Source organism: Salmo salar, chromosome ssa20 (assembly GCF_905237065.1).
Source record: "Salmo salar chromosome ssa20, Ssal_v3.1, whole genome shotgun sequence".
In the NCBI taxonomy this organism is placed as follows: Eukaryota; Metazoa; Chordata; class Actinopteri; order Salmoniformes; family Salmonidae; genus Salmo; species Salmo salar.
Window position 1 is genome coordinate 90,159,877 of NC_059461.1, and position 16,588 is coordinate 90,176,464.

Here is a 16,588-nt window from a genome sequence, read left to right on the forward strand (position 1 = left end):
ATATGCTACGCTAGTCTACATCGCTGCCTGTGCTCAGAACCTGCAGCAATGCAACGGGTTTAAAGCTCAGAATTACAGCATCCGTAAATCAAGATATTAGCTTTCGTCTGGAATACACAAAATGGGTCTGTGGTGTTTCACATTGACAATCTTATTGCTTTGATACAGGACGTGAGAGGAATGTGAATAACAGGGTGCATTACTTTGCTTAAGTGATCTTTAAAAGGCAGAATATTAGTCAAAAACTGGGAGTTTTTTTATTTTTTAGTGAAGGCAGACAAAGAGTCGTATAGGAAACACAGTGGTGGAAAAAAATGAGTACTAAAATGTCCAATATGAAATGCTTGACTTGATCAAATGGTGTTTTTAATGGCACACATAGGACACATCCCAAATGGCAGTACTTTTGACCAGGTTCCATAGGGCTCTGGCCAGGAGAAGTCAGCTTGTGAGGGAATACGCTGCCTATTTTGGATACAGACATATAATCCACCCAAGTGAATAAAGAAACGTGACTGTCTCTAAGATACAGTAGAAAAAGAGGACCCACAGACAAGACAATAAGCAGACACCATTGGTTGATTCAGTTTAATGACTATTTTTTTTTTTTTGGGGGGGGGGGGAGTAAAAAACATCACCTCTTGTTCACATGACAATGTTAAACACCCCCCAGTCTGGGGACGAGGTTAGACAACAGCTGAAAACACAACCACAAAACCACAGCAGAGATCAGCAGAGTCCCAAATGAAATGGCACCCTATTCCCTTTATAGTGCACTACTTTTAACCAAAACGGCGCACCCTATTCCCTTTATAGTGCACTACTTTTAACCAAAACGGCGCACCCTATTCCCTTTATAGTGCACTAGTTTTTAAACATGTTTTATTTAACCTTTTTGACCAGAGCCCTATGGACCCGGGTCCAAAATAGTGCACTATGAAGGGAATTAGGTGCCATTTGAGACGCAAACCGTTATACAGTAAGTCTTCGGGTAATAACTACTACAGCTAACTAATACGACTCAGTGATCCCTCTGGTAAATACGACTCAGTGATCCTCTGGTAAATACGACTCAGTGATCCTCTGGTAAATACGACTCAGTGATCCTCTGGTAAATACGACTCAGTGATCCTCTGGTAAATACGACTCAGTGATCCTCTGGTAAATACGACTCAGTGATCCTCTGGTAAATACGACTCAGTGACCCTCTGGTAAATACGACTCAGTGATCCTCTGGTAAATACGACTCAGTGATCCTCTGGTAAATACGACTCAGTGATCCTCTGGTAAATACGACTCAGTGATCCTTCATGTTTGATGCTACATGACCTTAACCCACCCACACAGGCTGAATCCCAAGTTACACTCTATATGGTGCACTACTTTTGACCAGAGCCCAAAGGGGCGGGCTGGTGAAAAGCAGTACACTATTTAAGAATAGGGGGTAATTTGGGAGGTAACATACAAGTATTCAGTGAGCATGAACAATCTTGGTCTTTTCCTAAATAGAAATAGTATTTTAGCCTTAGAATCACTGACAGTATGGACCTTTGCAGATAACGTTAAACAATATATACATACATACACATATATATATATATATGTATAATTGAAATCAAAGCTCCATTTTCGCCAGGGGTAAAAGTGTCTAAAATAGAGTATAAGGGACAGACAAGAGGGAAGTAAGTTGGGCAGGACGGACAATGGTTCAGAATATGGACGGCCAGTTCCTGTCTTTTAGCAGGATCCAGTACTGTCCATTCCAGAAGTTTACATGACTCATATAGCAGACTGGCTTTCAGCTGCCTGTAATCAGTACTCTTACTATGTGGCTTTAGCTGCAAATTACCGACACACAAAAAGTATATAAACAAGTAAAACGCATGATCCTTAGCTGCTTTGACAGAAGACTCATCACACCACAAAGGTATTACAAACCCACTAAAGTAAGGTTAGTCAACAAAATTATATATATTATTCAAGATGGCTTATTTCGATGTAAATACAATTCCAACAAAGCATCAATAAATCAACAGTGACGAAGCAAGCATGATGACATCCACAGGGATCTCCTGGTATGTTTCCTAAATGACATCCTATTTCCTCTAGATAAACTGGGTGGTTTGAGCCCTGAATGCCGATTGGCTGACTGCCGTGGTATATCAGACCAGTATACCACGGCTATGACAAAATATTAATTTTTACTGCTCTAATTACATTGGTAACCAGTTTATAATAGCAATAAGGCACCTCAGGGGGTTTGTGGTATACGGCCAATATACCAACGCTAAGGACTGTATCCAGGCACTCCGCGATGTATCGTGCTTAAGAACAGCCCTTAGCCGTGGTATATTGGCCATATACCACACCTCCTAGGGCCTTATCGCTTAAATATATTGTGCACTACTTTTTTACCAGAGCCCTATGGGTCCAGGTCAAAAGTAGTGCACTATATAGGGAATAGGGGGCCATTTGGGATGCAGTCATGGTTCTAATGCAGCACTGGTAAGTCTTTTTCTGTCCTATTCCTTGTAAATAGTACACACTTTTATAGTATCCACTTTTAAATAGTACACACTTTTATAGTATCCACTTTTAAATAGTACACACTCTTATAGTATACACTTTCGGATGGCCAATTGCAAAACATTGTTGGCATTTAAATACAAAATCATAAGCATTAAATTGTACATCAAAAATTGCATGCGTATTATATTTTTATATAAATACCACACCGATCAAAATACAATATATATGTAAAATAATATTTTTTCAAGCCTGTGCATGCTGGAATCAGTGGAGAAGGTAGTACTATTGCTAACTGCATTAGCATTACTGTACCACACGTAATGCTTTATGTTAGCATGTTAGCATTACTGTGCCACAAGCAATGCTTTATGTTAGCATGTTAGCATTACTGTACCACAAGTAATGCTTTATGTTAGCATGTTAGCATTACTGTACCACAAGCAATGCTTTATGTTAGCATGTTAGCATTACTGTACCACAAGCAATGCTTTATGTTAGCATGTTGGCATTACTGTACCACAAGTAATGCTTTATGTTAGCATGTTAGCATTACTGTACCACAAGCAATGCTTTATGTTAGCATGTTGGCATTACTGTACCACAAGCAATGCTTTATGTTAGCATATTAGCATTACCATATCCCTGTACCACGGTTTCTTTTCAAGTGTTGTAGGTGTCATACCAAGGCTTGGCAAACTAGTGGTGGGTGGATGGACTGAAAATATGAATGATATATATACACTGTGTGTAAGTGGTAGAATTACGGGTAGGGAAGGAGAAGGCATGAGTGGCGTGTGGTTGGTTGACACTGAAAAGAAACGGACAGTGATTGGTTGATAACACTGAGGTTGGCGCCAGCTGGGCGTCTGTTTCTGCTGGTAGCGAGCGTCAGTCGTAGCGTTCTAATAACAGGACTCTGTATCGTCATTACCCAGGATCAGAGCTGTCCTGCAGGGGATGTACACCTGGTGGAGAGAGAGACAAGAGAGGTAAATGGATGGAGAAGAGAGGGGGAGAGGTAAAGAGGAGGGGATAGAGAGGTAAAGGGGAGGGGAAGGAGAGGTAAAGAGGTGGAGATGGAGTGGTAAAGGGGAGGGGAAGGAGAGGTAAAGGGGAGGGGAAGGAGAGGTAAAGGGGAGGGGAAGGAGAGGTAAAGGGGAGGGGAAGGAGAGGTAAAGGGGAGGGGATGGAGAGGTAAAGGGGAGGGGATGGAAGAGGTAAAGAATTGGAGAGGTAAAGGGGAGGGGATAGAGAGGTAAAGGGGAGGGGATGGAGTGGTAAAGGGGAGGGGAAGGAGAGGTAAAGGGGAGGGGATGGAGAGGTAAAGGGGAGGGGATGGAAGAGGTAAAGAATTGGAGAGGTAAAGGGGAGGGGATAGAGAGGTAAAGGGGAGGGGAAAGAGAGGTAAAGGGGAGGGGATAGAGAGGTAAAGGGGAGGGGAAGGAGAGGTAAAGGGGAGGGGATGGAGAGGTAAAGGGGAGGGGATGGAAGAGGTAAAGAATTGGAGAGGTAAAGGGGAGGGGATAGAGAGGTAAAGGGGAGGGGAAAGAGAGGTAAAGGGGAGGGGATAGAGAGGTAAAGGGGAGGGGAAGGAGAGGTAAAGGGGAGGGGATGGAGAGGTAAAGGGGAGGGGATGGAAGAGGTAAAGAATTGGAGAGGTAAAGGGGAGGGGATAGAGAGGTAAAGGGGAGGGGAAAGAGAGGTAAAGGGGAGGGGATAGAGAGGTAAAGGGGAGGGGAAAGAGAGGTAAAGGGGAGGGGATAGAGAGGTAAAGGGGAGGGGATAGAGAGGTAAAGGGGAGGGGAAAGAGAGGTAAAGGGGAGGGGATAGAGAGGTAAAGGGGAGGGGAAGGAGAGGTAAAGGGGAGGGAGTGGTAAAGGGGAGGGGATGGAGAGGTAAAGGGGAGGGGAAGGAGAGGTAAAGGGGAGGGGAAGGAGAGGTAAAGGGGAGGGAGAGGTAATGGGGAGGGGATGGAGAGGTAAAGGGGAGGGGAAGGAGAGGTAAAGAATTGGAGAGGTAAAGGGGAGGGGATAGAGAGGTAAAGGGGAGGGGATAGAGAGGTAAAGGGGAGGGGATGGAGAGGTAAAGGGGAGGGGAAGGAGAGGTAAAGGGGAGGGGATGGAGTGATAAAGGGGAGGGGATGGAAGAGGTAAAGAATTGGAGAGGTAAAGGGGAGGGGATAGAGAGGTAAAGAATTGGAGAGGTAAAGGGGAGAGGATAGAGAGGTAAAGGGGAGGGGATGGAGAGGTAAAGGGGAGGGGATGGAGAGGTAAAGGGGAGGGGAAGGAGAGGTAAAGGGGAGGGGATGGAGTGATAAAGGGGAGGGGATGGAAGAGGTAAAGAATTGGAGAGGTAAAGGGGAGGGGATAGAGAGGTAAAGGGGAGGGAGAGGTAATGGGGATGGAGAGGTAAAGGGGAGGGGAAGGAGAGGTAAAGGGGAGGGGATAGAGAGGTAAAGGGGAGGGGATAGAGAGGTAAAGGGGAGGGGATAGAGAGGTAAAGGGGAGGGGATGGAGAGGTAAAGGGGAGGGGAAGGAGAGGTAAAGGGGAGGGAGAGGTAATGGGGAGGGGATGGAGAGGTAAAAGGGGAGGGGAAGGAGAGGTAAAGGGGAGGGGATAGATAGGTAAAGGGGAGGGGAAGGAGCGGTAAAGGGGAGGGGATAGAGAGGTAAAGGGGAGGGGATAGAGAGGTAAAGGGGAGGGGATAGAGAGGTAAAGGGGAGGGGATGGAGAGGTAAAGGGGAGGGGAAGGAGAGGTAAAGGGGAGGGGAAGGAGAGGTAAAGGGGAGGGGAAGGAGAGGTAAAGAATTGGAGAGGTAAAGGGGAGGGGATGGAGAGGTAAAGGGGAGGGGAAGGAGAGGTAAAGGGGAGGGGATAGAGAGGTAAAGGGGAGGGAGAGGTAATGGGGAGGGGATGGAGAGGTAAAGGGGAGGGGAAGGAGAGGTAAAGGGGAGGGGATGGAGAGGTAAAGGGGAGGGGAAGGAGAGGTAAAGGGGAGGGGATAGAGAGGTAAAGGGGAGGGGAAGGAGAGGTAAAGGGGAGGGGATAGAGAGGTAAAGGGGAGGGGATGGAGAGGTAAAGGGGAGGGGATGGAGAGGTAAAGGGGAGGGGATAGAGAGGTAAAGGGGAGGGGAAGGAGAGGTAAAGGGGAGGGGATAGAGAGGTAAAGGGGAGGGGATGGAGAGGTAAAGGGGAGGGGAAGGAGAGGTAAATGGGAGGGGAAGGAGAGGTAAAGGGGAGGGGAAGGATAGGTAAAGGGGAGGGGATGGAGAGGTAAAGAATTGGAGAGGTAAAGGGGAGGGGAAGGAGAGGTAAAGGGGAGGGGATGGAGAGGTAAAGGGGAGGGGAAGGAGAGGTAAAGAATTGGAGAGGTAAAGGGGAGGGAAGAGGTAAAGAGTAGGGGATGGAGAGGTAAAGGGGAGGGGAGGGAAGAGGTAAAGAGTAGGGGATGGAGAGGTAAAGAGGAGGGGATAGAGAGGTAAAGGGGAGGGGTTTAGAGGGGAGAAGAGAGAGGAGACATGTTTATAAGAAAATAAACTGCAGCTTAAATATTCCTAAATCATGATGATATGCCCTGTAGAGTGCTTCCCAAATGGCACCCTACATACTGCAAAGGGCTCTGGCCAAAATTGGTACACTATATGAGAAACAGGGTGCCATTTGGAATGCAAACTATTTCTGTGTTTTCCGGTGACATCAGCAGTGTTCTGATTATTTCACCTTTATTTAACTAACTAGATGTCAAAATCAATCAAATGTATTTATAAAGCCCTTCTTAAATCAGCTGATATCTCAAAGTGCTGTACAGCAACCCAGTCTAAAACCCCAAACAGCAAGCAATGCAGGTGTAGAAGCACAGTGTTCTGCTAAACAGTCAACACCAGCAGTCATACTGAACCGACCAACAGCAGTCAGTCATACTGAACCGGCCAACAGCAGTCAGTCATACTGAACCGGCCAACAGCAGTCAGTCATACTGAACCGGCCAACAGCAGTCAGTCATACTGAACCGGCCAACAGCAGTCAGTCATACTGAACCGGCCAACAGCAGTCAGTTGTCATGACGTTGGCCTGTGGGTAAGGTTTATGACCCCCCCCATAAATACCTTTCTCCCTTCCCCTCTGAATCTACTGAAGGACTTGAATAGCCTGTGTTAAATATAGAGAGCCTGGGAACATCAAACAAATGGGGAAAGGAACCATATTTTGTTAATAAAACCAGTTGGAAATATGCTTGATAACGTAATGAGTATGGATTTCATTTCAGTTGTCATCTGAGACATTATGATTGATGACAGGACGACATAAACTGTACCTGGGAAAGTATCCACCCTCTAGTTATCAGAGTCACATGGAATTGTTATGCAATTGAAATGTTTGATATGGAAATTGTTTGTTAGGAGATTAAATGTAATTTTAGCTTCCAAATGAGAGAATTGGGAAAGTGCCCTGCTTGATCAGTGGCCCACCCCTGTGAAGAGACAGGGGTTATAAACGATGAAACACCTCCCTCCCCCTCTCTACTATATAATCCTTTGACGAAAAGATAACCACGTTGTTCCAGTACGGGAGGTCTGCAGCCTCTACGTTAGAAGGACACACATGTCAAGTACAGAACTAAGCCAACCTCGGCGTGAGCTCTGGTATGAACTGGTATGAACTTTGAGCTTATTCACTACAGAAGTGCTACTTCCTAGCCATTGAGTTAGCAGCGGCCGCTGTAACGTGGGCTAGGAAAGGACGGACGACGGATCCAGTCTAACAGACGGACGAAGATACCACCACGTATCCAATTTACCACCAGAGACATTCTTGCGAGGACAGGAAGGTCTGTTGGCCAACCCGGCCAGCATCTACGACCAATCTACCGAAGCGCAGCTCAGAGTAAATATTTATTGCATTTTCCTTTTCCAAATGGGCGGTAATTTAGAATGAATAAGATAATGTATTTACGATAGCATAGCTGCTGTTTCTGTGTTCCTAAATCTTCCCGCTCTTTCATTCAAGCCCAACCCCCTTTCCTTTGTGTAACCAGCCATGATACAGGTTCCGTCCACCAGGACGTTTTCTGTATGACATCATTGTATTCTGTGTATTTGTAATTCTGTGTGATTAGTTAGGTATTTAGTAAATAAATAATTAAACCCAATTTTGTATTGCTGATTCAACTTGTTAGCCAGGGTTCGTGAAGATAACCAAGAATTTACAACTTTCATTATGAGACTGAAAATAAAACAAGGGTTAATATTGACTGCTATCGATGTAAAATATTACAAAGTATTTTAAGAGTTTATTCGGAAGATAACGGCTCTATAAACGTTCTTCTGTGGTGCCCCGACTTTCTAGTTAATTACATTTACATGATTAGCTTAATCAGGTAATATTAATTACAGAGAAATAATTTTATAAGTTAGCATGTCATATCACTTAATCCGGCATAGCCAAAGACACGACACAGTCATACTGAACCGGCCAACAGCAGTCAGTCATACTGAACCGACCAACAGCAGTCAGTCATACTGAACCGACCAACAGCAGTCAGTCATACTGAACCGGCAAACAGCAGTCAGTCATACTGAACCGGCCGACAGCAGTCAGTCATAATGAACCGGCCAACAGCAGTCAGTCATACTGAACCGGCCAACAGCAGTCAGTCATGCTGAACCGGCCAACAGCAGTCAGTCATGCTGAACCGACCAACAGCAGTCAGTCATGCTGAACCGGCAAACAGCAGTCAGTCATACTGAACCGGCAAACACCAGTCAGTCATACTGAACCGACCGACAGCAGTCAGTCATACTGAACCGACCGACAGCAGTCAGTCATACTGAACCGGCCGACAGCAGTCAGTCATACTGAACCGGCCGACAGCAGTCAGTCATACTGAACCGGCCGACAGCAGTCAGTCATACTGAACCGGCCGACAGCAGTCAGTCATACTGAACCGTCAAACAGCAGTCAGTCATACTGAACCGGCCAACAGCAGTCAGTCATACTGAACCGGCCCACAGCAGTCAGTCATACTGAACCGGCCAACAGCAGTCAGTCATACTGAACCGGCCAACAGCAGTCAGTCATACTGAACCGACCAACAGCAGTCAGTCATGCTGAACCGGCAAACAGCAGTCAGTCATACTGAACCGGCCAACAGCAGTCAGTCATACTGAACCGGCCAACAGCAGTCAGTCATACTGAACCGGCCAACAGCAGTCAGTCATACTGAACCGGCCAACAGCAGTCAGTCATACTAAACCAACCGACAGCAGTCAGTCATACTGAACCGGCCGACAGCAGAGAGTCATACTGAACCGGCCAACAGCAGTCAGTCATACTGAACCGGCCCACAGCAGTCAGTCATACTGAACCGGCCAACAGCAGTCAGTCATACTGAACCGGCCAACAGCAGTCAGTCATACTGAACCGGCCAACAGCAGTCAGTCATAGTGAACCGACCGACAGCAGTCAGTCATACTGAACCGGCCAACAGCAGTCATACTGAACCGGCCGACAGCAGTCAGTCATACTGAACCGACCGACAGCAGTCAGTCATACTGAACCGGCCGACAGCAGTCAGTCATACTGAACCGGCCAACAGCAGTCAGTCATACTGAACCGGCCAACAGCAGTCAGTCATACTGAACCGGCCAACAGCAGTCAGTCATACTGAACCGGCCAACAGCAGTCAGTCATACTGAACCGGCCAACAGCAGTCAGTCATACTGAACCGGAAAACAGCAGTCAGTCATACTGAACCGGCAAACAGCAGTCAGTCATACTGAACCGGCAAACAGCAGTCAGTCATACTGAACCGGCAAACAGCAGTCAGTCATACTGAACCGGCAAACAGCAGTCAGTCATACTGAACCGGCAAACAGCAGTCAGTCATACTGAACCGACCGACAGCAGTCAGTCATACTGAACCGACCGACAGCAGTCAGTCATACTGAACCGACCGACAGCAGTCAGTCATACTGAACTGACCGACAGCAGAGAGTCATACTGAACCGGCCAACAGCAGTCAGTCATACTGAAGTGGCCAACAGCAGTCAGTCATACTGAAGTGGCCAACAGCAGTCAGTCATACTGAACCGGCCAACAGCAGTCAGTCATACTGAACCGGCAAACAGCAGTCAGTCATACTGAACCGGCAAACAGCAGTCAGTCATACTGAACCGACCGACAGCAGTCAGTCATACTGAACCGACCGACAGCAGTCAGTCATACTGAACCGACCGACAGCAGTCAGTCATACTGAACTGACCGACAGCAGAGAGTCATACTGAACCGGCCAACAGCAGTCAGTCATACTGAAGTGGCCAACAGCAGTCAGTCATACTGAAGTGGCCAACAGCAGTCAGTCATACTGAACCGGCCAACAGCAGTCAGTCATACTGAACCGGCAAACAGCAGTCAGTCATACTGAACCGACCGACAGCAGTCAGTCATACTGAACCGGCCAACAGCAGTCATACTGAACCGACCAACAGCAGTCAGTCATACTGAACCGGCCAACAGCAGTCAGTCATACTGAACCGGCCAACAGCAGTCAGTCATACTGAACCGGCCGACAGCAGTCAGTCATACTGAACCGGCCAACAGCAGTCAGTCATACTGAACCGGCCGACAGCAGTCAGTCATAATGAACCGGCCGACAGCAGTCAGTCATACTGAACCGGCCGACAGCAGTCAGTCATACTGAACCGACCAACAGCAGTCAGTCATACTGAACTGACCGACAGCAGTCAGTCATAAGGAACCGGCCAACAGCAGTCAGTCATACTGAACCCGATCAACAGCAGTCATACTGAACCGACCGACAGCAGTCATACTGAACCGACCGACAGCAGTCAGTCATACTGAACCGACCGACAGCAGTCAGTCATACTGAACCGACCAACAGCAGTCAGTCATACTGAACCGACCGACAGCAGTCATACTGAACCGACCGACAGCAGTCATACTGAACCGACCGACAGCAGTCATACTGAACCGACCAACAGCAGTCAGTCATACTGAACCGGCAAACAGCAGTCAGTCATACTGAACCGGCCAACAGCAGTCAGTCATACTGAAGCGGCCAACAGCAGTCAGTCATACTGAACCGGCCAACAGCAGTCAGTCATACTGAACCGGCCAACAGCAGTCATTCATACTGAACCGGCCAACAGCAGTCATTCATACTGAACCGGCCAACAGCAGTCAGTCATACTGAACCGGCCAACAGCAGTCAGTCATACTGAACCGGCCAACAGCAGTCAGTCATACTGAACCGGCCAACAGCAGTCAGTCATACTGAACCGGCCGACAGCAGTCAGTCATACTGAACCGACCAACAGCAGTCAGTCATACTGAACCGACCAACAGCAGTCAGTCATACTGAACCGGCCAACAGCAGTCAGTCATACTGAACCGACCGACCGCAGTCAGTAGTTCACTCTTCCTGATGGAAAACCTCAGTTCTGTTTGTTGATTTTTGTGTTTAATGACTCTATAAATAATGATTTTTCCTTGTTATGTGCTTTGTGAAATTACTACATAGTATTATATCTGAAAATAAATTGCTTTACTGTAGTTGAAAGTTCTTGCCTGGAGAGAAAATGTCCTGTTCTTTGAATTTTGAAAATGTTCCTCTTCAAATCAAGACAAAAATACATGTAAAGCATATTGACAACGGTGCTTTGTTTCTAGATATTAAACACATTCAACATGAAACAGATATTGAACATAGTCAACATGAAACATAGATATTGAACATAGACAACATGAAACATAGATATTGAACATAGACAACATGAAACATAGATATTGAACATAGACAACATGAAACATAGATATTGAACATAGACAACATGAAACATTGATATTAAACACATTCAACATCAAACATAGATATTGAACATAGAAAACATGAAACATAGATATTGAACATAGACAACATGAAACATAGATATTGAACATAGACAACATGAAACATTGATATTAAACACATTCAACATGAAACATAGATAATGAACATAGACAACATGAAACATAGATATTGAACATAGACAACATGAAATATAGATATTGAACATAGACAACATGAAACAGAGGAATCTGTGGAGGAAGCTGTCAGCCAGGAACTGGGATTCTGGCATCTATCGGTCTTTGGTGGATAGAGGGAGAATAAACATGGCTGTCCGAAATCGCACCACATTCTCTATATAGTGCACTACTTTTCAACAGGGTTCCAATGGAATAGGGCGCCATTTGGGACGTAACCATGGTAGCACAGGGAAACATAAGTAGGGAAGGGATCTGAGGTGAATTGAATCCCTAGCTAGCTGTCAGTCTGACGTTATACCTTTAGGTATTGACTAACTAGTACCGTTCTCTTTGGCATCACTGTAACGGTGACCCTATTCCCTGCATAGTGCACTTGTTTTGACCAGGGAACATAGGGGAATAGGGTACTGTGTTTGGTTACTTTGACTTGTAATTGTGTCCACTGGGTTTCCCAGATTGATGTCGGCTCTGGGATCATCTCTACACGTTAGCTTTTCCTATGGTTAGTTCTCTCTGACCTTCATATATCTACCCTTTCCGTTCTATTACCCTCTGAGAATATCTACCCTTTCCGTTCTATTACCCTCTGAGAATATCTACCCTTTCCGTTCTATTACCCTGTTGGGGCTAGGGGGCAGTATTTTCACGGCTGGATAAAAAAACGTACCCGATTTAATCTGGTTACTAATCCTACCCAGTAACTAGAATATGCATATACTTATTATATATGGATAGAAAACACCCTAAAGTTTCTAAAACAGTTTGAATGGTGTCTGTGAGTATAACAGAACTCATTTGGCAGGCAAAACCCTGAGACATTTTCTGACAGGAAGTGGATACCTGATGTGTTGAATTACCTTTAAGCCTATGCCATTGAAACACACAGGGGTTGATTAATGTTTTGGCACTTCCTATTGCTTCCACTAGATGTCCCCAGCCTTTACAAAGTGTTTTGAGTCTTTTACTGTGAGATCTGACCGAACAAGAGCCATGGAACGGTGATGGCCGATTAGACTCTGGCGCGAGTTCATGTTGGGTACCCTCGTTCCAATACGTTATAAAAGAGAATGCATTCGTCCACCTTGAATATTATTCATGTTCTGGTTAAAAAAGGCACTAATGATTTATGCTATACAACGTTTGACATGTTTGAACGAACGTAAATATATTTTTTCCCCTCGTTCATGACGAGAAGTCCGGCTGGCTTAGATCACGTGCTAACAACACGGATCTTTTTGGATATAAATGATGAGCTTTTTTGAACAAAACTACATTCGTTATGGACCTGGGATTCCGGGAAGTGACATCTGATGAAGAGAATCAAAGGTAATGGATTATTTACATAGTATTTTCGATTTTAGATCTCTCCAACATGGCCGTTTGTCTGTATAGCAAAGCATATTTTTCTGGGCGCAGTGCTCAGATTATTGCAAAGTGTGATTTCCCAGTAAGGTTATTTTTAAATCTGGCAAGTTGATTGCGTTCAAGAGATGTAAATCTATAATTCTTTAAATGACAATATAATATTTTACCAATGTTTTCTAATTTTAATTATTTAATTTGTGGTGCTGACTTGACTGCCGGTTATTGGAGGAAACGATTTCCTCAACATCAATGCCATAGTAAAACGCTGTTTTTGGATATAAATATGAACTTGATAGAACTAAAAATGCATGCATTGTCTAACATAATGTCCTAGGAGTGTCATCTGATGGAGATTGTAAAAGGTTAGTGCATCATTTTAGCTGGTTTTATGGTTTTGGTGACCCTGTCTTTGAATTGACAAAACATTACACACAGCTATTGTCAATGTACTCTCCTAACATAATCTAACTTTATGCTTTCGCCGTAAAACCTTTTTGAAATCGTAAAACGTGGTTAGATTAAGGAGATGTTTATCTTTCAAAGGGTGTAAGATAGTTGTATGTTTGAAAAATTTGAATTTTGACATTTATTTGGTTTCAAATTTGCCGCTCTTGAAATGCACCTGCTGTTGATAGGGTGCACCACGGGTGGCACGCTAGCGTCCCACATAGCCCCAAGAAGATTACCCTCTGAGAATATCTACCCTTTCTATTACCCTCTGAGAATATCTACCCTTTCTGTTCTATTACCCTCTGAGAATATCTACCCTTTCTATTACCCTCTGAGAATATCTACCCTTTCTGTTCTATCACCCTCTGAGAATATCTACCCTTTCTGTTCTATCACCCTCTGAGAATATCTACCCTTTCTGTTCTATTACCCTCTGAGAATATCTACCCTTTCTGTTCTATTACCCTCTGAGAATATCTACCCTTTCTGTTCTATTGCCCTCTGAGAATATCTACCCTTTCTGTTCTATTACCCTCTGAGAATATCTACCCTTTCTGTTCTATTACCCTCTGAGAATATCTACCCTTTCTATTACCCTCTGAGAATATCTACCCTTTCTATTACCCTCTGAGAATATCTACCCTTTCTGTTCTATCACCCTCTGAGAATATCTACCCTTTCTATTACCCTCTGAGAATATCTACCCTTTCTGTTCTATTGCCCTCTGAGAATATCTACCCTTTCTGTTCTATTGCCCTCTGAGAATATCTACCCTTTCTGTTCTATTACCCTCTGAGAATATCTACCCTTTCTGTTCTATCACCCTCTGAGAATATCTACCCTTTCTGTTCTATCACCCTCTGAGAATATCTACCCTTTCTGTTCTATTGCCCTCTGAGAATATCTACCCTTTCTATTACCCTCTGAGAATATCTACCCTTTCTATTACCCTCTGAGAATATCTACCCTTTCTGTTCTATTACCCTCTGAGAATATCTACCCTTTCTGTTCTATCACCCTCTGAGAATATCTACCCTTTCTGTTCTATCACCCTCTGAGAATATCTACCCTTTCTGTTCTATTGCCCTCTGAGAATATCTACCCTTTCTATTACCCTCTGAGAATATCTACCCTTTCTGTTCTATCACCCTCTGAGAATATCTACCCTTTCTATTACCCTCTGAGAATATCTACCCTTTCTGTTCTATTGCCCTCTGAGAATATCTACCCTTTCTGTTCTATTGCCCTCTGAGAATATCTACCCTTTCTGTTCTATTACCCTCTGAGAATATCTACCCTTTCTATTACCCTCTGAGAATATCTACCCTTTCTGTTCTATTACCCTCTGAGAATATCTACCCTTTCTGTTCTATCACCCTCTGAGAATATCTACCCTTTCTGTTCTATTACCCTCTGAGAATATCTACCCTTTCTATTACCCTCTGAGAATATCTACCCTTTCTGTTCTATCACCCTCTGAGAATATCTACCCTTTCTGTTCTATGGCCCTCTGAGAATATCTACCCTTTCTGTTCTATTACCCTCTGAGAATATCTACCCTTTCTGTTCTATTACCCTCTGAGAATATCTACCCTTTCTGTTCTATTGCCCTCTGAGAATATCTACCCTTTCTGTTCTATCACCCTCTGAGAATATCTACCCTTTCTGTTCTATTACCCTCTGAGAATATCTACCCTTTCTGTTCTATCACCCTCTGAGAATATCTACCCTTTCTGTTCTATCACCCTCTGAGAATATCTACCCTTTCTGTTCTATTACCCTCTGAGAATATCTACCCTTTCTGTTCTATTGCCCTCTGAGAATATCTACCCTTTCTGTTCTATTGCCCTCTGAGAATATCTACCCTTTCTGTTCTATTGCCCTCTGAGAATATCTACCCTTTCTGTTCTATTACCCTCTGAGAATATCTACCCTTTCTATTACCCTCTGAGAATATCTACCCTTTCTGTTCTATTGCCCTCTGAGAATATCTACCCTTTCTGTTCTATTACCCTCTGAGAATATCTACCCTTTCTGTTCTATCACCCTCTGAGAATATCTACCCTTTCTGTTCTATTACCCTCTGAGAATATCTACCCTTTCTGTTCTATTACCCTCTGAGAATATCTACCCTTTCTATTACCCTCTGAGAATATCTACCCTTTCTGTTCTATTGCCCTCTGAGAATATCTACCCTTTCTGTTCTATTACCCTCTGAGAATATCTACCCTTTCTATTACCCTCTGAGAATATCTACCCTTTCTATTGCCCTCTGAGAATATCTACCCTTTCTGTTCTATTGCCCTCTGAGAATTACAGGTGCTAATGCTTGGTATGCAGCAGCTGGAGAAGCAGTTCAAGTTAAATACGCCTGTCCTTGTCTGAGTAAACATCACTGCACATTAAAAAGGGCTTTCTAACAAGTGGATGAATAGAACGGCTGGATCTCAAATCATGTGTCCCAGATAGTTCTGCATCATTGCTTTGTCCAACTTAAAACTCAACGCCTTGCTCTAGCAGCAGTGGGTGGAGTGTCTGTGGTGGGTGTGTGGTGGGTGTATGGTGGGTGTGTGTAGTGGGTGTGTGTAGTGGGTGTGTGTAATGGGTGTGTAATGGGTGTGTGGTGGGTGTGTAGTGGGTGTATGGTGGGTGTGTGTAGTGGGTGTGTGTAGTTGGTGTGGGGTGGGTGTGTGTAGTGGGTGTGTGGTGGGACTTGTAGTGGGTGTATGCTGGGTGTATGCTGGGTGTGTAATGGGAGTGTAGTGGGTGTCTGGTGGGTGTGTGTGGTGGGTGTGTGTGGTGGGTGTGTGGTGGGTGTGTGGTGGGTGTGTAATGGGACTGTAGTGGGTGTGTGGTGGGTGTGTAGTGGGTGTATGGTGGGTGTGTGGTGGGTGTGTGGTGGGTGTGTGGTGGGTGTGTGTGGTGGGGGTGTGTGGTGGGTGTGTGGTGGGTGTGTGGTGGGTGTGTGTGTAGTGGATCAACGATAAGGTAAAGTTTTACCAGATGCAATTTCTAAACCGCTATCCAAAAGACATCCTCCATCCATTTACACAAAATCACAAGACAATCGTATTCAATTTGCACACGCCGACAGAGAGACGAAAGCCTAATTCAATTTTCACAAAACCAAGGGGTTCGTGTAACTGCTGTAACTAAAACAGACAGACTTTAGTGCTACAGTGCAGTGAATAACTCATAC

The 16,588-nt window shown here is 44.8% G+C and overlaps 1 protein-coding gene across 1 annotated transcript in view; it reads right to left on the reverse strand.

Annotated features, from left to right (window-relative positions):
- Window positions 1-596: 596 nt before the first annotated feature.
- Window positions 597-16,588, reverse strand: part of gbe1b (glucan (1,4-alpha-), branching enzyme 1b) — a 318,001-nt gene continuing 302,009 nt past the window's right edge. Inside the window, exon 16 of the mRNA XM_045704110.1 lies at window positions 597-3,494. Within this exon, the coding sequence (XP_045560066.1) occupies window positions 3,432-3,494 (63 nt within the window). The 3' untranslated portion in view covers window positions 597-3,431. The remainder of the gene's footprint in view (window positions 3,495-16,588) is intronic.